The 23,011-nt window shown below is 39.8% G+C and overlaps 1 protein-coding gene across 42 annotated transcripts in view; it reads right to left on the reverse strand.

Annotated features, from left to right (window-relative positions):
- Window positions 1-23,011, reverse strand: part of ARFIP1 (ARF interacting protein 1) — a 138,090-nt gene that overhangs the window by 65,402 nt on the left and 49,677 nt on the right. For 25 of the 42 annotated variants that reach the window (XM_070047398.1, XM_070047399.1, XM_070047393.1 and 22 more), the window contains 2 exons: window positions 21,968-22,069; window positions 410-518 (listed from right to left, as the gene is read on the reverse strand). In XM_070047398.1, coding sequence (XP_069903499.1) covers window positions 410-518; window positions 21,968-22,060 — 202 coding nt within the window. In that variant the 5' untranslated portion in view covers window positions 22,061-22,069. Of the gene's footprint in view, window positions 1-409; window positions 519-2,695; window positions 2,793-21,967; window positions 22,070-22,863; window positions 22,984-23,011 lie in introns of those variants that run through there. The other 17 variants (XM_051819984.2, XM_051819983.2, XM_051819987.2 and 14 more) reach the window with 4 other exon arrangements.

Here is a 23,011-nt window from a genome sequence, read left to right on the forward strand (position 1 = left end):
TTACTTTAGTATTTTAAAATCACTTCCTAAATAACAACCAGTGAAATTATGACCATTGGCCTATCATTGTTAGGCATAACCTTCTAAGAATCTTTACTTGGTGTCGGAATTGCTTAATTCTTCCCAGTTAAGAGTTGTGACAACACTAAGTGAAACGTCGCTAGCCAGGGATGCTCCCCAAGACTCGAGGCCCGGGCTCTCTACTGGGGACAGCTCATCTAGCCATCGTTGTCCATCCAGCACACAGCAAGACTCCAGACTTCCAGAAGGAAAGCAGGTAATCAGCATCAACCAGTGTCTCATCACACAACTAAAGGGCTCAACTCCTGCGCTTCATTAATGAAAGTAGCACTTGGTGAACTTCTCCCATCCTCCATCCCGCCACCTTTACAAATATACGGGCTCTTACCTTGACACGCTCCTGCTTCAATAACCCCCTCTTTGGTACTGTCAAAGCCATGAGATGTAATTTGGGTTTCTGAGAGACCAAGTCCAGATGGTAATGAACGCTTCAAATCCTTAGCAACATTTGAATAAAAGAAAAAATCTTTGTGAAAAAAATCCCACATCACATTAACAGTTCAGAATAACTGCTTCCTTTTAAGCACATCTTCAGCTAGGTTTCTCTCTACCACTTAGTATTTCCTTACACTGTCATGGCATTCACAATGATGCATGCTCAGCACTTCAGCAAACACAGCAAGATTTGCTGTTGGGTACGGAGTGCACATCAAATACAACACACTGGAAGGAACAAGCAGCAGGCAGATACAAAAATTCAATTAAAACTGCTTAATCTACTGAAGCATTAGGAAACTTATTTTTAAGGATCAGAGTTCAGATCACTAAAATGCCACTTCTAATATTTAAAAGTAGCCTGTGACATATCAACACGATGAGCTTGGCTAAAGGTCAGTACAAACAAATCCTTCATTTCAGGGGTTATTTTCCTTCAATTTCAAGGTGAGCTTCGTCACCTGGGCATTTCTGACTTCAATCAGGGCCAGGGAAATGAAATCTTTTGCTCTGGCTTAAACTACTATTAGTCAGCCTTAACTGCAAATTAGTATGTAATGAAACTCCAGCTATAATAAACATAATATTCCATATTTGATTCTTACAGTGTGAAAATAGGAAGCCAAGAAGCACAATGTTCTTTAAAAGGCACAATGTTAAGTATATTCTAAAAAATCCTGTCCAGAACTTGTAAATTAAATCTCAGGGCTTGGCAATGATCAGGCAGACAGGCCAAGCGACTCCATCTGCCATCACCAATAATCCAAGCTGAGGCTACAGATTGGTGGCTCTACATGATGCAACCATACTAATAACAGCCTTAAAACTGGCCTGGTCACATGACTACAGCTTATTATGAAAAGTAAGCTGAAATGAAGTAAGGCATTAAGTCTAAAAATATAATCACTGTTCTATTTACCTGTGTTGAACTTTCACAGGAGTGTTAGGGCTATGACAACTTCTAATATAGCCAATGATGAAGCTAAATCTTTGCACTGATCACAGTTCAAGATACCAGATTTCAGAGTATAAAGATATAAAACTCATAGCATGTTTTTAACTAATCCATCATACCTCTTTCAACATAATGGTATGGTAAGAAGTTTTCAGTAGAGACACGGGTTATTTCTCCAGAAGGGAGTTATATAAGGGTGCTTCAAAAAGTTTGTGGGGAAAAAAAGGAATTTAAAGCAAAGTTCATTTTGGTACAGAAGTTTTTTGAAATCATATACTGAAGGAGTCTTCAAAAAGTTCAGGGAAAATGTGTATTATGAAAAAATTGTGCACCAAAATAAACCCATCTTTTAATTCCATTTTCCACAAATTTTTGAAGTGTTCTTGTACTGTTTTACCTAAGACAGACAGACCTTAATCAGCAGTTGAAGACAATACATCAACAGGAAGGTATGCATTGACTTATAATGCATTTAAGAATTCAGAAGAGGGAATGCTCAGTGTGCAAGGGATCCTGACTTACATCAATGATACAGAATGTTAGAGAAAAAGAATGGGGACAAGGAAGGATGTATTCTCAACCTAACAGAAAAATCCGAGGGAGGACTGGGTAAGAAGCCATGGGCAGGCATTACTGTGTTACACAGCACCCGGCCCACAATTATGCTCTCCTAACAAGACAGCTAATGGTCCGTGGTGAGAGTTGGGGTAACTGAATTAGAAGGTGAGATAATAAAGTAGAAAACTTAGCCTCCATTTAGAAAGTTACAGTTTTGAATAGCAAATTTGCTTGATTTGTTATTAATGGTAGTTGAAAGTAAAACATTTATTGACTTTAGTGTGTAAACTATGCACATTCTGGTAGGTTCAAGGTAATCTTGACTACCTACTCTTTGGCTGCATTTCAATACCCTTTCTGGACTAGGAGATACACAGTAGAGTTTCAGAAAGCAAACAAGATTGTTTAGGACTTTGAATAGCAATGAAAACATTGGAGAACTGGCTCTAATTCCAAATACACCATTATTTAAAATAATAATTTGTGATGACTTAATGAGGTCATGTGTTGTAATGGATGCAGCATGGGCTCTAGAGTCAGGACAGATAAACCCGAGTTTGAATCCTGGCTCCGTCACTTCATTGCTACATGATCCCATGCAAGTTCCCTGATTTGTTGAGTTTCTTTACTATAATATGGGGGAGGTTAAGGGGTAATAATTCTTACCTCACAGACAATATACAAAACGTATACAGTATAACTTTTGGCACTTCCAGTATTAACTTCCTTCTCCTTTATCCCAACTTGTAAACATAACTCTTCACTGGAGATTAAAAGTTGGAGCAATGTAAGATTGGTTTCTTAATACTGAGCATTACATGGTATATAAGAATGTGTTTTCATATCACTTAGGATGATTTTTATTTTTTGAGTGTCAAAGACAAGAGAATACACCAAAGTCTTTACCACCCTAGATATACGAGATCTTCAAGCATTCTCACCCTTAGTGATTCACTTACAATGTCATCTTAATGAAGTTAGGGCATGCCTCTATCTGAAAACAATCATGTAATTAACATGATAGCCAATGACTTTAGCAATAAACAGAGGTTACAAGTTTGAGAGGTCTGAGCTTAAAGTGTATACACAGTGTATTAAATAATCACATTTTTGACAGAAGCTGTATGAAAAAAGATATAAAAAAAGTAGGAAAGACATACTTTAAAGGGAAAGTGGTAAGCTTCATATAAAAAGGAATATATAAACAATAAAGAAAAAAGGAGAGGAACAAGGCCAGCTGGACAATCATGAACTTCATTACAAATGTATCTGTTTAGAGATGTTTTCATAAATAAAGAAGTGCAGTTCAACAGAAATTAAGAGTTAGATCTGTCTTTCAGTCACTGAAACACTTCTGAAAATCTTCAAAGCCACAAGCTGAGGTACTGGACCACCACTCTACATTCAGCACTCAGGATTTTAAGGAATTCTAGACCCTGAGACATGTGATTGCACAACTACTATAGATTAAATCCAACTCAAACTCCTTCTTCCAAAGAGATACACTAACAAGTTTTTTGTATAGAAAAACAAAAATACTGGTCTTATGTCTCAAAGAGATTTTTTTTAAGACATTACATTCCCTATTAAAAGTCCTTTATCCTGTGATGTGGGTATGAGGAATTACCCAATTTTCATAATCAGAATCTATGAACAGTTCTTATTGGCTTTTAACAACAAATGACGAATTAGTGATGCATTTAAAGATATGTCTTGGAAATTTTTAAAAAATATTATTTATGTATTCACTTATTTATTTGAAAGGCAGGGAAAGGAAGGGAGGAAGAGAGATCTTCCATCTGTTGGTTAACCCCTCTAAATGGCCACAAAAGTGGCGGCTGGTCCAGGCCAAATCCAGGAGCCTGGAAAGCTCACCAAGGTCTCTCACAAATGGCAGGGGCCTAAGCACTTGGACCATCATCTACTGCCTTCTCAGACACTTAGCATGGAGCTGGATCAAAAGCAGAGCAGCAGGGACTTGAACCAGCAAATCCATATGGGATGCCAGGATCCCAAGCTATCACTTAACCCACTACACCATAATATTGGCCCCAAAACTTCCTTCTTAAATACCGTACTTCATCATACAGAGTGTAGTTATGATTTTAAAATCCAGGGCTTCCTAACATTTTGAGCTTTCCACTCTGCAGAATCAGACTTACAGACACAGTCTTTCAAAACTGGTACGTGTCTAACAGGGGTTTTTCTTGCGGATCACTAATGCTGCCTAGGCATCTACTCGATTTCCACGGGGGACTTTGAATGAATAACCATTAAGGTCTTAGAGTTAAGGTTACCAAAGACCTCATCGATGTCATATCCAGTCATCAATGGTCAAATTCTCATCATTTTTGACTTATCAAACTGCATTTGATTCCACTGCTTTTCCTAGGTCATTAGCAGTGAGCTGGACTGGAAGTGGAGCAGCCAGGACTCAAACTGGTGCCCATACAGGACGCCAGCACTGCAGGAGGCAGCTTTACCCTCTAGGCCACAGCATCAGCCTCCCTTATTACATTTCAATCTTAGGCTTCCTGAAAGAGAAAGACACTTATCTTGATTTTCCTTTTATGTCACCTGATGTGTTTACAGCCTTCTTTGCTGATTCTACCACAGCTACCATCCTCCCACTCCTGGAGTGCTCAGGATTCAGTCAGAGCATTTCTTGTTTTTTCCTCCTGTCATATTCAGTCTTCTGGCTTTAAACATTACCTACATATTAGGAACTCCCAAATGCATGTGTCTTACCCAGGCCTCTCTATTTAACTCCAATATATCTAATCACACACATGGAGATCAAATAGGCATTTCAATCTTGACATGTCCAAAACTGGCTGATTTCAAGAAATCTCCCAAACAGACAAAACAACAGCTATAGGCCGGCGCTGCGGCTCACTAGGCTAATCCTCCGCCTTGCGGCGCCAGCACACCAGGTTCTAGTCCCGGTCGGGGCGCCAGATTCTGTCCCAGTTGCCCCTCTTCCAGGCCAGCTCTCTGCTGTGGCCAGGGAGTGCAGTGGAGGATGGCCCAAGTCCTTGGGCCCTGCACCCACATGGGAGACCAGGAGAAACACCTGGCTCCTGCCATCGGATCAGTGCGGTGTGCCGGCCACAGCGCGCCGGCTGCGACGGCCATTGGAGGATGAACCAACGGCAAAGGAAGACCTTTCTCTGTCTCTCTCTCACACTGTCCACTCTGCCTGTCAAAAAAACAAAAAACAAAAACAGCTATAGCTCTTGCCCTTTTCAATTCATACCATTTAACTGCTCACGCCAAAAATCTTGTGAGTTATCTCTAGTTCTTCTTTTTCTCTCATATAGCCAAACCATCAACAGATCCTACCAGATTTACTCTCAAAATACATCCAGGATGAAATTAAATTTCTCTAGTCCACTGCTACCACCCTGGTCTAGACGAGACTCACATTGCACTAGGGTTTTTCCAAAGGTTTCCCAACTGACCTTCCTGTTTTCTATCCTTGACACACATTCCAAAACCCATATATCAACCCAAATTATCCCCTACTCAAATATCAGTCACCCTCTATTCAAAACTTTCTAACAGCCCCAAATATTACTTGCAGTAAACCCAAACTATTACCTGTTTTCAAAGGATTACACAATTTGACTTCATCTCCCACTGGCCTCAGACTGCTGACTCTGCTTCAGCCATACTGTTGGTTCTAAAACATTAAACCTACCTGTTCTAGGGCCTCTGCACTTGGTGTTTCTCCTTCCTGAAATGCTCCTCCACCAGAAATTCCCAGGGCTTGCTACTTTACTGGGTAAAACTTTCTCCTGACAACCTGAAACAGCATCCCCCAACAGCCTTAACCCTAATTACTCTTCTCATAGCAGTTTTCATGAGTGACACATCTATGTGTATCCCCGTTTCATTTGGCTCCTTTTACTAATTACAGGTTTCATGAGAACAGTTATTGCCTATTTTGTTTATTGCTATATGCCCAGCATGTGAAATAGTACCTGAGATATAGCAGGCATTCAATAAATATTTGTTGAATGAATGACCAAATTTATTGAATGAACTAAAGGATTTAAGACTCAACACCACATAGATTAAGAAGATGCAACTGGCTCATTTTAAAATGTAATTTAATGAGTATCTGCTACTCTTACCAAATGTTAAGATTTTCTGGGAAATAGAAAAAGTATAGTCATTGCCATTTCACTAGAGAGTTGAGATACATATTAACATAACAGCTGAACGTGATGTTCCAAGTCAGTAAGTATCAGAGGAATTTTAGAATGGTCTAAGCTCCTAATAACCGAACAGAAGAGGAGACATCGCTGCTGAAGCTGTGGAACATAAAGGATTTATTTATTCACTTACTGAACCAGCATCCAGTGAGCACCAACTTCATGACAGTTACTGCTCTGGCACTGCAGATCCAGCAGTGAAGGAAATGCAGCCCTGCCCATGCAGACTCACATTCTAAGGGGAGGAGGCAGTGAGGGAGGAGACCGATGGTTAACAACGTGTCTCAGGTGCTGTAAACAAGTAATAAACAAGTAAAACGGGTTTCCAGTGTTTTTCTAAAGGGCAGAATAAGAGGGATAAAAAAAAGTGACAGGCAAAGGTTGCTACTTTTTATATTTTATTTATTTGAAAAAGAAAAAGAAGGGAGGGAGGGTAAGGGACGGGGACACACACATGAGAGGGGGGAGTAGGAGACATCAATCTTCCATCTGCTTGTTTACTCCTCAAATGCCTACAGCAACTAGGGGTGAGGCAGGTTGAAACCAGGTGTCCAGAACTCAATTTTAGTCTCCCACATGGGTGGCAAGTACCAAAGTACTTACGGGATCACCTGATGCCTCCTAGGGTGTGCATAAGCAGAATGCTGGAATCAGGAAAAGGAGCCAGACTAGAACCCAGGCACTCTAATAGGAGATGTGGGTGTCCCAGGCAGTATATTAACTACTTTAACAAGTGCCTGCCCCAAAAGTTGCTACTTTAGATATGGAAGCAGGTAAAAGGTGAGCAGAGTCCTGAACAAAGGAGAGTGACCTGTGTCACTGGGGAACCTGTGTTACTTCAATACTGTGGTAACTGAAATTAAGCTACCCTGGCACTATTCAAGGCAAGAACTATATGCATGTATATTATCTCACTGACACTTTACAGTAAGACTCCAGGTGCTACTATCACTCCCATTTTAGAGATGAGAAAACTAGGACATGGAAATGTGCCACTTCACTACGAGCAATATAGTTCGGGCTAAGTTTCAAGAAACAAATTAATCATAATGTAGAGTAAACGTAAATAGTTATAAGCAATTGACTAAAGATTCAGAACTCATTTTAGCTGATGTGCTTTAAAAAGATCTATTTAAAGAACAACTATGTAAAATCATTATTTTAGAACTTGCTTAAACACTCTAACATAAGTAAGCTCTTAACTTGTAATTTCTTTCTTGTACAAAACAGATGAACAGATTTTATTCCATTTCACTCATTCAGAACATCAGTTTAAACCCTCTTAGCTCAGGACAACATTCTCGTCAACCATATACTGTTTCTGAAGAGCCCTTAGAATCACAAAGAGAACCTTCTTTATACTCAATTTTTAGTTACTTTGTATTTTAAAAAAATATATTATTTGAGGCCGGCACTGTAGCACAGTAGGTTAATCCTCCACCTGCAGCACCAACATTCCATATGGGCACTGGTTCAAGACCTGGCTGCTCCACTTCCGATCCAGCTCTCTACTATGGCCTGGGAAAGCAGTGGAAGATGGCCCAAGTGCTCAGGCCCCTGCATCCACATGGGGAGACCCAGAAGAAGCTCCTGGCTCCTGGCTTCGGATCAGCTTAGCTCCAGCCATTGCAGCCATCTGGGTAGTGAACCAGTGGACGGAAGACTTTGTCTCTCTCTTTCACTGTCTGTAACTCTACCTCTCAAGTAAATAAATAAAATCCTTTTTTTTTTTGACAGGCAGAGCGGATAGTGAGAGAGACAGAGAGAAAGGTCTTCCTTTGCCGTTGGTTCACCCTCCAATGGCCGTCGCAGCCGGCGCGCTGCGGCCGGCACACCACACTGATCTGATGGCAGGAGCCAGGTACTTATCCTGGTCTCCCATGGGGTGCAGGGCCCAAGGACTTGGGCCATCCTCCACTGCACTCCCTGGCCACAGCAGAGAGCTGGCCTGGAAGAGGGGCAACCGGGACAGAATCCGGCGCCCCGACCGGGACTAGAACCCGGTGTGCTGGCGCCACAAGGCGGAGGATTAGCCTAGTGAGCCACGGCGCCAGCCAAAATCTTTTTTTTTTTTTTTTTTTTTTTTTAACTTACTTAAAAAATATCTTATTTGACAGGTAGGGAGACAGAGTACACTCACATGTGCTGGTTCATTACCCAAATAATTGTACCAGCCAGGAAAGTTAGGAGCTGGGAAACCAATCAGGTCTCCGTTGTAGATGGCAGGAACTCATCTACTTTTGACATTATTTGCTTTCTCCCAGGATGTGCACTAGCAGGAAGCTGGAATTGGAAGCAGAGCCAGGACTCAAACTCAGGCACTCTGATATGATATGAGGATGTCCCAATCTAATGTCTCAAATGCTAGGTCCAATTTTAAACTTTCCAAGTTTGATTATTAAGATCAACTATTTTTAGAATGGCTCCCTTGGACGTTGCCTTGCTTAAGTCTTGACAGCTTTTCAGAGCTTATGTTTCAGTGAAGATAACAGCTCTCAAGAAAAAGTGTCAAAGGCATTTCTCAAAATAGGAAGAATAAAAAGCCAACTTTAAGTAATATGTGGGTCTGAGATAGCTGGGTTTTCTTTTCCTTGAAACTATCTGCAAGAACATTGCTCACTGGAATCATTTTCCTGCAACAGAATACTACGTAAATTCCTGGAAAAAAGATCATAGTAGAGCAATTTGGGGAAGGAGAGCTAATGGGTTAAAAAGTAGATATGACAAATAGCTGACTGAGTACCTAAATTTTTAAGCAGTTATGGAAACATCTTCCACTGTGTCACGTGCAGCCTCTAAAACAGACAATGTTAGTGGTAAGGATACTACATCTCACTCAAAACCCTGCAGCAGCTGGCCAAGGGTCCTTTACTGGCTAGAAAGTCTTCCAAAACAAGAAACTAAACGAAACAAAGTACCTCTGTCCTTTAGCTAACACAGTGGCAAAATCTGAAAAGCACTAAGCCCTTCCTATTCTTAAACTGCTACTAACAGGAGCTTAACTCAAAGGATAACAAATGGGTCCACTCCAATTCTGAAGAGGACCATCATTTTGAAAGAGCTCTGGCAGTTATGTGTGACACAAAATGGCAGGGGCTGTGTGGGAGGAATGGATAACTTGTGGATAACACTCAGGATTTTATGAGCTTGTTGAATGTTCTTTTGCAAAATACTCATTCTCTAAGTAATAGAACACATAGGGCTTCATAGTTCACAAAAAAATATAAAATGCACCTTTACATAATCTTCAGATTTTTTAAAGTGTCTCAGATTAAGATTGTACTTAGTCTTGTAACTTTTTATATACTTGCTATTGCATTTACTTCTATAGTTTCCAGAATGAATTTCAGAGACAATGAGTCCAACCAGAGCCAACAACTCAAAACCACTAATTTCCATTTTTATGTCAATGACATTACCCTAAAACTTTAAGATTTTGCAAGGCAGAGCTTAAAAATTATACAACAAAAGGGAATAAATCTGAAGTCAAATTCTATTTGAGCTATTAGGATGATAATAGAGTATTTAATAGTTTTAAAAATATATTTCCAAATAATTATGCTAAAACAAAATATAATGCTTTTGGAAAAGCTCCAAATAAGTTTTATGCATATGTTCAGTCTCTTTCAAATGATACAAATATTTGTAGAAACAGCTTTCACAAAGCTGTGAAAGAACGCTCATTTTGAATGCAAATAACTTGCCTCCATTTTGCATAATTTAATAGAGATTAGAGTAAGAATGACACTAAAACTGCAAATTTTAGAGCTTATAATTTAGCATGGTAATATACTTGTGAACTAAAGCTAGTACAAAATCAACACAAAAAGAACAGAAAATGTTCAGCAGCAAGTTTGTTTTAAAATAAACATCTTTAAAAATAAGATGTACAATACTGGGATATGTAAGCAGAACTAGAGATTTATTAATGCATCTTCTTTTACTTAGAATTAGGAGGAGAAATCTTGGATAAAGAAATGATTCTCAAAGCATATTCTGTAATAACCAAAAATCTGTAAGGATTCTCCAAGTTTTTTTTTTTTTGACAGGCAGAGTAGACAGTAAGAGAGAGAGAGAGAGAGAAAGGTCTTCCTTTGCCATTGGTTCACCCTCCAATGGCCGTCGCGGCCGGTGCGCTGCGGCCAGCGCACCGCACTGATCCGAGGGCAGGAGCCAGGTGCTTATCCTGGTCTCCCATGGGGTGCAGGGCCCAAGCACTTGGGCCATCTCCACTGCACTCCCTGGCCACAGCAGAGAGCTGGCCTGGAAGAGGGGCAACCGGGACAGAATCCGGCGCCCCGACCAGGACTAGAACCCGGTGTGCCGACACTGCAAGGCGGAGGATTAGCCTAGTGAGCCGCGGCGCTGGCCCTCCAAGTTTTCTGTAATTACTAGGAACGCTCTTTTGCCTGAGTTTTTTAATTCTACGTTCTCCTTGTCTTCTGTCTACCCACAAAAAGACTAGCTGCCCGAAGAAAAGCTGTTACTAGAGCAGGCCTCTTTATCCCAGCTCCACTGCACGGACACAACATCACCTCTGACTTCTCACGGTGACTGCCTGCTTCTCTACAGTTAGCCCTGAAGCAGAGAGGACTACTCAACACCTGCAGCTAGGAGGTCGGGTTGGCATCGTCTCAGCTTCCCACTCGTGGATCCCAAACTTCACTTTCAGTCACAATCACCTGAGGACCCTATCAGAAATGCACTCTTTGTAGCTGCCACTTTTGATTAGGACTAAGCCAGAGTCAGAAATTCAAAAAGCACATCAGGTGATTCTGATGCAAGTGGTCCTGGGTCTCCTCTGAGGACCTGTTCCTTAAAGAACTGCTTTGCTGCCCTTCTACAACAGAACTGCACACGCCAGGGCCAATCCCACCTTCCTGGGTGCCACTCTACCTTCTTCCCACCTCAATGCTGTCATCTACCTTCCTTCCACTCAACCTCAAGTATTTGAGCGCTGTGACATAGTTAGGCCTTCTGCGCCGTTCCAAGTCTTACTATCACCATGAATGTTTCAAGCCCTTTCCATGCCACTAGGTGCGTTTTCAGGGCATCATGATAGGTCAGCTTGAAGTTTGTTCCCACCTGATATATAAGCTGTCTAAACTGAAAGTTTTCACAGATTGTCAAAGACACAGCCCACCTATGGCAATGGTAGGTACTATGTTGCTGTATCTTTTAATACAGATGGTGAAATATTTAAAATGAAGTCAAATTTATTGCATGGGTCTGACTACCCATGTTGATACAGAATGATGAGATATAATAAGGCTGTATGATTTTCTTTCTGTCAGTACACTTGTATGTAGGAATACCAAAGTTGGTCACTTGAAGACAGCTGGGAAATTGTAGCTGGATAAAAACTCTTAAGTTCAAGCATAGTTTTTTTCACAATATGCATTTTTTCACAATTTTCTGAAGGCTCCTTATACACATAAATTTTAAATCTGACTTATTTTTAATTTTTATCATACACACATACAATCTCAATCTCTCTATATATCTATCATTCATTCATTCATTGAATGCTTAGCAAGAGCTTACCGTACCAGTATCTCTTGGTCTCACCTACCCCTCTACTCCCTTAGCCTAGATTCTAAGTAGTATAGAAGTATTTAGGAATGAAATCATACCAACTTATATAAAAGAAATGCTGATTTCATTCGAAGATCATCACTGGGGAAACATTTGTCTATATCTATATGTAAAATAATTCCTTCTAGAGATCAAAAAACTTACTACTGATAGCTTCTGTTTATAAATAAGGGCACATAGAACAGATAATTAGGAGAGATAAGACTCCATACTCATTATAAATTATACTCAGTCACTGTGGAATCCCAGTCCACAATGTAATGTACATGCATGAAACAAACACAAAGTTTTAATTTTTGATAGCAGTAATACAAGTATGTTCTATAGCTGAAAAACAAGTATTAAATGAATCCAGATTTGCATCACTTAAACAATCCTTGAAAAACATTTGGCATGCCCCTAAAAGGGCCCAAGCATATGCTTGGTAAAATCGGCTTCATTAAATCAATATTGCCACTCATTGAGCTACTAAGTTTTTTAAAATGTGAAAAATGTGGTCACGTTATATTGTATTGCTATTTCGTATCGAGGCAAACTGTCATCACCTACTACTCAAACTTTTGAGTAGGATGGCTGAAATAAAAATGACACCAAATTTTAAGCCCTTAACTGCCATCCATTCTGTCTTTGAGCAACTAGTGTGAACCGTCAACCCCGCTGCAAGTACACACTATCTGTCCTAACATCAGTTCCAATTCCTGGGGAAATGTAGACAAACAATAATAAATCAGTGAATGAACAGATGATAAATAAATAAAAAGCAGATAAAGAAGCTGTACTGGATTGATGGAGGTGGAGTAGAGGATACAGGTATGTCCAAAACAGTGTTCTGACAGTTTCTTGTATGTATTCTGTTTTTCTCTCAATCTCCAGAGTGATACAGTGTGTTATTCCAGACTGGGAGTGAGAAAACTACTCAGTTCAACAGAAGCATTACAAATTAACAACACTAACAACAAAGACCACATACACCTATGCCGGAGAAATTAAGGATACAAGATGTAGCAAATCTAAGAATACAGTATCTCTTCGTTAGTACTGCAGATAAGAGTTCCTGGCTCTAACATGAGTGAATATTCATTAATTCAAATATTCATTATTCAAACAGTTATTTCTGTGTATCTATTACCTGCCAGGCATTATTGCCAGACTCTGGAAATAAGCTAATGAGTGAGAAAGTTCTTGCTCTCACTGTGCTTACAGTCAAATCACATAAGCTTTCGATACAGCTATTTAATACTGAGTAATTCCATCACAACCTTAAGGGACCTCTTCCTCCACTGTGAAATAAAGACCCAGAGTCTCCTGAAGATCTGCTACTGGATATTATCTTGTGATTTAACTCAGAACTTAGAGACTAAGGGTTATGAACCAGGGACCCAAGAACCACTGGTAGGGTTTGGGGGTTCTCTGCTAAAATTTAATGTAAAAATGGGTAGCTTGTGTACACATTTTTCTACAGTAAGGATTCATAGGAAGACACACTCTACAGATTTTTTCTTGAGCCTTTGATAAAAATCTGACAACTTTTAACTTAATTCACAAGAAGTCTCAACCATGCAGAACTAACATTTGCTTCCTCTCTAACTTATGGAATGAGTTACAAATTTCTAATCTGATTATTTGACCAGAACTATCATAGTATTCATTTAAAATAATGTGTAAGTTGATAACTCAGAGTAATTTGAATTCTTCAGAGAGCAAACTTTACTAAACAGGATTTTTTTTACAAGCAGAAATATTTTGCCATAGAAAACTGAGATAATACCAAGGTAATTATCGCATCCTCTCCACATCTAGCATTACCTCAGTTTTAATAAAACCAATAACAAATCTAGACACATTTTAGCATATGAGACAGTGACTAACGCTGCCAGGAAGATTTCTAAGATGAATGACTCCATTATAATGTCTACACAAATGTGAATGTTGAGTATGAGTGCAACCAGGGCCTCTCAAACAGACTAAGAAAGGAAATCAAATGAAAACGATCCGCAACCAGAAACAAAAACAAGAACAAAAAACTTTAGTTTCATTGCCTGTACCACAGTGACACCAGCTGGCCAGCTAAGTTATGACAATTTAATAAACTACCACCTTGATTTTATGTTGAGTACATGTTTAAGTGTATTAAGTAAGTATCCATTAAGTAAAAACCATTTGTTAAGATTTTAAACAACAGACAAACAACAGACAGATACAAAAAGGAAGATGCATACAAGTAAAATACCTCAGAAAACTGTTCATGACCTAGCTTTACCTGTAAGATCTCTTCACTTCACAAGTCTGTAAAACACAATCTAACACTAAACAATACATTCAACACTCATTTTCTCTAACAAAATAGAAAAAAAAGATTTGTGGCTACAGGAAACTTTGCATTTATTTCTCAGAAGTTTACGTGAATGTATGCCTAATGTGTCTTGACTATAATGATTTCCAAACAGTCAAGAGATGTTTTTGATATATCATTTTCACGGATTAATGGGGAAAGGGAGTCCATACCTAAGTTTTCTTTAATAAAAACATATTAAACATGCAAGAGAATCTCATGATGATCTTATTATTCCTAATAAGAGCAGATATGAAAAGAAACAGATGATGTTGAATTCCTCTGGGGAGGTGAAGTGGACTATGGAGTCCACAGAGGGCTGCCTGCCCCTGATAAGACGCACACACACCTGACATGGTGAGGCCTCCACAACCACCTTCTCTCTTTCCCAACAGAAAGTGAAACCACACTGCAGGGGAATCTGCAGGTAAGCTTTCAAAGCAGCCAATTACTGGCTCTGACTGATAAGCAAAGAACTTACTCTGATGTTAAGATTTCATTCACTTTACACTAAAAAAATTTCTAAAGTTAAAAATCTGCAAGAATGAAAAAAACAACTCTCCAGTGACAAAGGCAAAGATTCTTAACTGGAGTCATGAATGGTTTAAGGTACAGGACAACTCTGGAGGAATTACCACCAGGTAACAAGACTGGAGCTGATGTTTGCTCCAGTCTCATCACCTTAGATAGTGTGGTATTGTTTCAAGGACAGACTTGAAGATCAGGAAACAAATCAAAGGGTCCACAAATAGTCCCACACATACAAAATCACTGATTAATAGCAAAACCCTTAGTGGAGAGAACACAGTCTTTTTGTCTCCCTCAGCTTTATTGAAATATACCTGACAAGTATAATTGTATGTAATTGTAAGGTGAGCAACATTTTAATTTCTGCATATACTAAAGTAATTATCATAACCAAGCTACTTACATATTCATCTACTCATACAGCTACTATTTTGTATGTGATGAAAATATTTAAGACATCGTTAACAAATTTCAACTATAAAGGTTAGTACAGTTACCATGCTACACATTAGGTCTCTAAAACTTATTCATCTTACAGTTAACTAACAGCAAGTTTGTAACCTCTGACCAACATACTCCCACACCCTACCCCCAATCACCCTTCTACTCTGCTCCTATGAGAATAGGATTTTCTTTCTTTCTTGGATTCCACATATAAGTGAGATCATGCAGTATCTGTGCCTGGCTTATTTCACTGAGCATAATATCCTCCAGGACCATCCATGCTGTCACAAATAGCAGGGCTTCTTTTTTTCCTTTTTTTTTTTTTTTTTTTAGACTGAATCAAATTTCAATATGTGTCTGTATAATAACATTCTCTCTGTACCTTCATCCATCACCAGAAATTTAGGTTTCCCTATCATGGCTATTGGGAATAGTGCTGCAATAAACGTGTGGGGTCCACATACTCTTTGAGATAGTTGCTTTATCTCCTTTGAATACAAGTGGGATTGCTAGATCTTATGGTAGTTCCATTTTTTAAATAAATCTTTTTTTTTTTTTTTTTTTTTTTTTTTTTTTTTTTTTTGAGGAACGTCTGTAACGTTTTCCAGGATAGCTGCTCACATTCCCATCCATGGTGTACAAGGGTTCCCTTTTCTCCACATCCTCCCCAATACAACTATCCTAACAAGCAGAAGGTAGTGTTTCATCGTAATTCTGATTGCATTTCCCTGAAAATTAGTGATGCTCAACAACCTTGCATATACCTTTTGGTCACTTAAGTTTCTTCTATGGAAAAATGTCTACTTAGGCCCTTTGTTCATTTTTAGAAATTTATTTACTTGTTTTTAATTTTTTTGAGAAGCAAAGAGTTCCCACCTGCTAGTTCACTCCCCAGATACCTACAGTGGCCGTGGCTGGGCTGAAGCGAGGAGCCAGGAACACAACCCTGGTCTTCCATTCGGGTAAAGGGAACTAATTTCCTGAGTCCCAGCCTGCTGCCTTCCAGGGTGTGCATTAACGGGAAGTGGTGATCAGGCGTGGAGCTAGGGCACAAACCTAGATACTCTGTAATGGGATGCGGGCATCCCAACCTGTGTGTTAACAGCCAGATCAAATACTGCCCACACTTGGTCATGCTTTAATTTGTTAACTAGTTTTTCTGCTTTTGAACTGTTTGAGTTCCTTAAGTTTTTTGGATATGAATCCCTTACTGGAAACACGGTAAGCTAATGTTTTCTCCCATTACACAGAAGGCCAACTCACTCTGTTGACCAATTCCTTTTCTGTACAGAAACTTTCTAGTTTGATTAGTCCCACTTCTCTAATATGGTTTTTGTTGCCTATGCTTTAGATGTGATTTGCCCCCACCCCCCCCAAAAAAAATCACTGTCCAGAGCACTATCACAGAGTTTTCTCCCTATGCTATCTTCTTGAGAAACTGGATTAGTACTCAAAGGGAATGGAATAATTCCTGTGAGAGCAGGCTGTTATCATGCGCCTGGCCCTGCTTCCTCCTCTCTTCTACAGGCACCCACTAGCCACTGCCAGGTACATTCCAGCCATGTGACTCCATCCATCATAAAGGGACACAGCATGAGGCCCACAACAGATGCAGCCACTCATTCTTAAACTTCCCAGCCTCCAGAACTGTGAGTCAAATGAACCTCTCTCTGTATAAACTACCTGGTGGCCAGCGCCGCGGCTCACTTGGCTAATCCTCCACCTGCGGCGCCGACACACGGGGTTCTAGTCCGGGTTGGGGCCCGGATTCTGTCCCGGTTGCTCCTCTTCCAGTCCAGCTCTCTGCTGTGGCCCGGGAAGGCAGTGGAGGATGGCCCAGGTCCTTGGGCCCTGTACCCACGTGGGAGACTAGGAGGAAGAACCTGGCTCCTGGCTTCAGATTGGCGCAGTGTGCCGGCCGCGGCAGCCATTGGAGGGTGAACCAACGGCAACAGGAAGACCTTTCTCTCTGTCTCTCTGTCTCTCTCTGCCTGTCAAAAAAAAAAAAAAAAAAAAAAAAAAAAACCTACCTGGTGTCAGGTATCCTATAACTGCATCAGAAGAAAGCCTAAGACATGAAAAAGTCATTGTAATCCACAAACTGTACTTTGGAAAATTATATTTACTAAATAAAAGTTTAAAAAAAAAGACTAAGACATGAACCTCAAGTTTGAAGATGTGTTAGTTCTTTTCAAAAAGACTGCTGAGGCAAAAATAAATAAAATTTTCTAATATCAATTAAACAGATTCAGAGCTAGAGCTATGACACAGCAGGTAGAGCTGTCGCCTACAGTGCCAGCATCCCATATGGGCACCAGTTTGAGACCCGGCTCCTCCACTAACGATCCAGCTCTCTGCTCTGGCCTGGGAAAGCAGTAGAAGATGGCCCAAGTCCTTGGACCCCTGCACCCGTGTGGGAGACCTGGAAGAAGCTCCTGGCTCCTGGCTTCAGATTGGCACAGCTCTGGCCACTGCAGCCAACTGGGGTTGAACCAGCAGATGGAAGACCTCTCTCTCTCTCTCTGCCTCTCCTTTCTCTGTGTAACTCTGACTTTCAAATAAATCAATAAATCTTTTAAAAAAATTAAATGGATTCATCTAAAACAGTAGTTCTGTCAGTGATGACTTTCTCCTCACCCTAGTGGACACTTGGCAGTTTCTAGAGACATCGCTGGTTATCACAACTGGAAGGTACTACTGGTGTCTAGTAGAAAAACGACATCCCACAATGCACAGGTCAATCCCCTACAACAAAGAATTCCTGGCCCAAAATGTCAACAGTGGCACAATGGAGAAATCTTGATCTAAATCATCACTTTCTGTTGAAGTATTTTATTTATAAACATACAAAGCAAGGGCTGGCGCCGTGGCGCAGTAGGTTAATCCTCCACCTGCGGCACCAGCATCCCATATGGGCACCAGTTCTAGTCCCAGATGCTCCTCTTCCAATCCAGCTCTCTGGTACGGCCTGGGAAAGCAGTAGAAGACGGCCCAAGTCCTCAGGCCCCTGTATCCATGTGGGAGACCAGGAAGAAGCTCCTGGCTCCTGCCTTTGGCTCGCTGCAGCTCCAGCCACTGTGGCCATTTGGGAAGTGAACCAGCAGATGGAGGACCTTTCTCTCTGTCTCTCCCTCTCACTGTCTGAAACTCTCTTAAATAAAATAAATATTTAAAAAAATATACAAAGCAGAGAATCCTACTTAAACTATAAAATAATTCAAGTACCCTTCAACTACTACTTCTTCAAGCATATCAAAACTGTATTAATATTTAAAACCATATTTGAGATTTTTTAAAAAATCTTATTTTTAAATTTTTTACTTATATAAGGTGAACAAACTGCATATATTTCATATACAGAGATTTAAAAGTATAATGATACTTCTCATTCTACCCCCCTTCCTTCTTGCCCAAACTCCCACTCTCTCCCTCCTCTTGCATTCTCATTTTTTTCTTTGAAATTTTACAATGACATGCTTTCATTTTATTTTATAATCACAAGCTTAACCTTCCACTAAATAAAGAGTTCAACAAGTAGTAAGGAGAAAAATCACTGATCCTCAAGAGTACAGACAAGGATTATAAACAGTAATCAAATCTCAAAACATCAATTTTGCTCATATAAAGTACTCTGGTACATTAGTTACCACAAATTAAGGAAAATATGTGGTATTTATCATTTTGGGACTGGATTATTGCACTAAGCATAATGGTTTCCAGTGGCATCCATTTTCTTGCAAAGATAGGATTTCTTTGTTTTTTTTTTATGGCCGAGTAGTATTCCATAGTGTATTTATAGCACATTTTCTTTATCTAGTCATCAGTTGATGGACATCTGAGTTTTTTATGGCCGAGTAGTATTCCATAGTGTATTTATAGCACATTTTCTTTATCTAGTCATCAGTTGATGGACATCTGAGTTGATTCCATATCTTGGCTATTGTGAATGAAGCTATAATAAACATTGGGGTACAGATAACTCTTTCATATGCTGATTTCATTTCCTTTGGGTAAACTTCCAGGAGTGGGATGGTTGGGTCACACGGTGGTAGGTCTATGTTCAGATTTCTGAGGAATCTCCATACTGTCTTCCATATGGTTGTACTAGTTTACATTCCTACCAACAGTGGATTAGGAAACCTTTTTCCTCACAGCCTTGCCAGCATTTATTATTTTCTGATTTTTGGATGATAGCCATTCTAACTGGGGTGAGGTATTGAACCTCACTGTGGTTTTTATCTGCATTTCCCTGATGGCTAGTGATTCTGAGCACTTTTTTATGTGTCTGTTGGCCATTTGAATTTCATTCTTTGAAAAATGCCTGTTCATCTGTAATTAACACACAATTATTCTTAGGTGTTTAAATTTTAACTGAAAAGTGATCCCTGTTAGGAATTTGGAAAACATTATGCTGAGTGAAATAAGCCAGCCCCAAAGGGACAAATACCATATGTTCTCCCTGATCGGTGACAACTAACTGAGCACCAAAAAGCAAACCTGTTAAAGTGAAATGGACACTATGAGAAACGGTGACTTGATCAGCCCTTGCCCTGACTGTTGATGAACAACTTAATACATTATCCCTCTTAGTATTTTTTTTGTTTGTTCTACTTAATACTTTTGGTTGAATATTGCAATCAATACACAGTTATTCTCAAGTGTTGAAACTTAACTGAAAAGTGATCGCTGTTAAATATAAGAGTGGGAATAAGAGAGGGAAGAGATGTGCAATTCGGGACATGCTCAAGCTGACTTACCTCAAACAGCAGAGTTAGAAACATACCTGGGGATTCCAATTCAATCCCATCAAGGTGGCATGTACCAATGCCATCTCACTAGTCCCATTGATCAATTTCTGTTCACAATTGATCATGATGATAGGACTAAGAGCCAAAGGGAGCACACAAACAAGACTAGTGTCTGCAAATACCAGCTGATACAATAAAAAAGGGAGAAAACGATCCAACATGGGAAGCGAGATACACAGCAGACCCATAGAATGGCAGATGTCCTAAACAGCAGTCTGGCCTCAGAATCAGCCCTTAAGGCACGCAGATCTGGCTGAAAAGCCCATGAGAGTATTACAGACATGGAAAGCCAAAATACTCTGGGAAAAAAACAAACAAACAAACAAACAAAACTAAATGAAAGATCTCCGCGAGTGAGATCCCAGTGAAAAGAACAGGTCATCAAAGAAGGAGGTACCTTTCTCTGAAGGGAGGAGAGAACTTCCACTTTGACTACGACCTTGTCTAAATATGATCAGAGTCAGTAAACTCAAAAGGCTTCCAAAGCCTTGGCAACTCATGACAAGAGCCTAGGGTGATTACTGATGCCATAAACAAGAGTGTCAATTTGTTAAGTCAACAACAGAAGTCACTGTGCACTTACTCCTCATGTAGGATCTCTGTCCTTAATGTGTTGTACAGTGTGATTTAATGCTATAACTAGTACTCAAACAGTATTTTTCACTTTGTGTTTCTATGTGGGTGCAAACTGTTGAAATCTTTACTTAATGTATGCTAAACTGATCTAAATATATGCTAAACTGAGAGAACTGAAAATGAATCTTGATGTGAATGGAAGCGGGGAGGAAGAGGGAAAGGGGAGGGTTGTGGGTGGGAGGGAAGTTATGGGGGGGAGGGGAAGCTATTGTAATCCATAAGCTGTACTTTGGAAATTTATATTCATTAAATAAAAGTTAAAAAAAAAAAAGAAAAATGCCTGTTCATGTCCTTTGCCAATTTCTTAATCGGATTGTTTGCTTTGTTGTTGAGTAAAAATGTACTCTTGTATCAAATGTCATAAAAGGGGATGTTTAACGTAAATAGCTCCAGAAATAACTATCACTACCATTTCTTATTAACATAATACTTATTTATTATTAGTGTCCTCATGAAAGATTTTCATTGTAGAAGTAAAAACTAAAAGATACGAAACAAATACTTGTTCAAGGTTACACTGCTAGAAATGGCAGAGCAGATTATCTCCAAGTCCTTGGTGTTTCTATTAAAACGCTAGTATTTGCAGACACTAGTCTTGTTTGTGTGCTCCCTTTGGCTCTTAGTCCTATCATGATCAATTGTGAACAGAAATTGATCACTGGGACTAGTGAGATGGCATTGGTACATGCCACCTTGATGGGATTGAATTGGAATGTGTTTTAATAGAAACACCAAGGATTTGGAGATAATCTGCTCTGCCATTTCTAGCAGTGTAACCTTGAACAAGTATTTGTTTCGTATCTTTTAGTTTTTACTTCTACAATGAAAATCTTTCATGAGGACACTAATAATAAATAAGTACTATGTTAATAAGAAATGGTAGTGATAGTTATTTCTGGAGCTGTTTACATTAAATTTGAACTAAGAAATAGACCACGTTTCATTTCCCACTGAATCAAGTGATATGTTAGAAAGGTAACAGCAAAATTAGGAGCAGCTATTTAGGAATTATGTATTAATGACAGGAAGAAAAGAGATTAGACAGTACCAATTTTTAAAAGGTAATTTATAGTTAAAATTTTTTGTATCACAAATACATTAAGGAGTTTTACAAAGCCAAGTGCCAAGACAGTCAGACATACTCTCATTTTGGTCAATTACTGAGAATAATACCGACAATTACTGCCTAGGAGTTTACTCTGGACAAATCATAAACATGCCTGACCTAGTCATCCCCATGTGACATTAGATTCTTGGAGGACCAATCCAAGAAAATTCCTTTACATTAAATTTTGTTCATTACTCTCATCTCAATAATCCAAGGCTTATCATAGCTTATCACGATTCTTTGTATTAAGAGAAAGAGAAATGTTCTTACCCTATTAAAGCCATGTTCATGAGAGTCATCAACTTCTCCATTACTAGTCACCGGAATTTCTGCTGCTGAACTTTTGGGAGATTCTTGAGCCATAGTAGACTCCTAGGTGGAAAAAAAAGGAGGAAAAAAAGTGTTACATCAATACAAAATCATAAAAGGCACTTTTACAAGACATCATTAATTTTTTAAATAATTTTAACCTACCTAATAATTACATAGCAAACATGATAAAAATACGATAAGAAAAAATGCACATAGGGGCTAGCATGGTCATGTAGCATGCTAGGCCTTTGCCTATGATGCCAGCATCCATATGGGCACCGGTTCTAGTCCTGGCTGCTCCTCTTCTGATCCAGCTCTCTGCTATAGCCTGGGATAGCAGTGGAAGACGGCCTAAGTGCTTTCCCAGGCCATAGCAGAGAGCTGGATCAGAAGTGGAGCAGGGGCCGGCTCCGTGGCACAGTAGGTTAATCCTCCGCCTGCAGCACTGGCATCCCATATGGGTGCTGGTTCTAGTCCCAGCTGCCCCCTTCCAAGTCAGCTCTCTGCTATGGCCTGGGAAAGCACTAGAAGATGGCCCAAGTCCTTGGGCCCCTGCACCCGCACGGGAGACTGGGAAGAAGCACCTGGCTCCTGGCTTTGGATCGGCGCAGCTCCAGCCATTGCGCCTATCTGGGGAATGAACCAACAGAAGGAAGACCTTTCTCTCTGTCTCTCCCTCTCACTGTCTGTAACTCTAACTCTCAAATAAAATAAATAAAATCTTTAACAAACAAACAAACAGTATAAATAACCCAAACAATTTATTCAACTTATCTCAGAGAACCAGTGCCCGTCTTCCCTTCTCCCTCTTGTTTTGCACCATTGGGTGAAAGCAGCAAAGATGGTCCAAGTACCTGGGCCCCCGCCACCCATGTGAAAGACCTGGATAAAGCTCCTGGCTTCAGCTTGGTCCAAACAAGGTCACTGTAGCCATCAGGGGAGAGAACCAGATGGAAGATATCTTTCTCTCTCTCTCTGCCTTTCAAATAAATAAATAAATCA

The sequence above is a fragment of the Oryctolagus cuniculus genome, chromosome 8 (genome assembly GCF_964237555.1).
Source record: "Oryctolagus cuniculus chromosome 8, mOryCun1.1, whole genome shotgun sequence".
Taxonomy (NCBI): Eukaryota; Metazoa; Chordata; class Mammalia; order Lagomorpha; family Leporidae; genus Oryctolagus; species Oryctolagus cuniculus.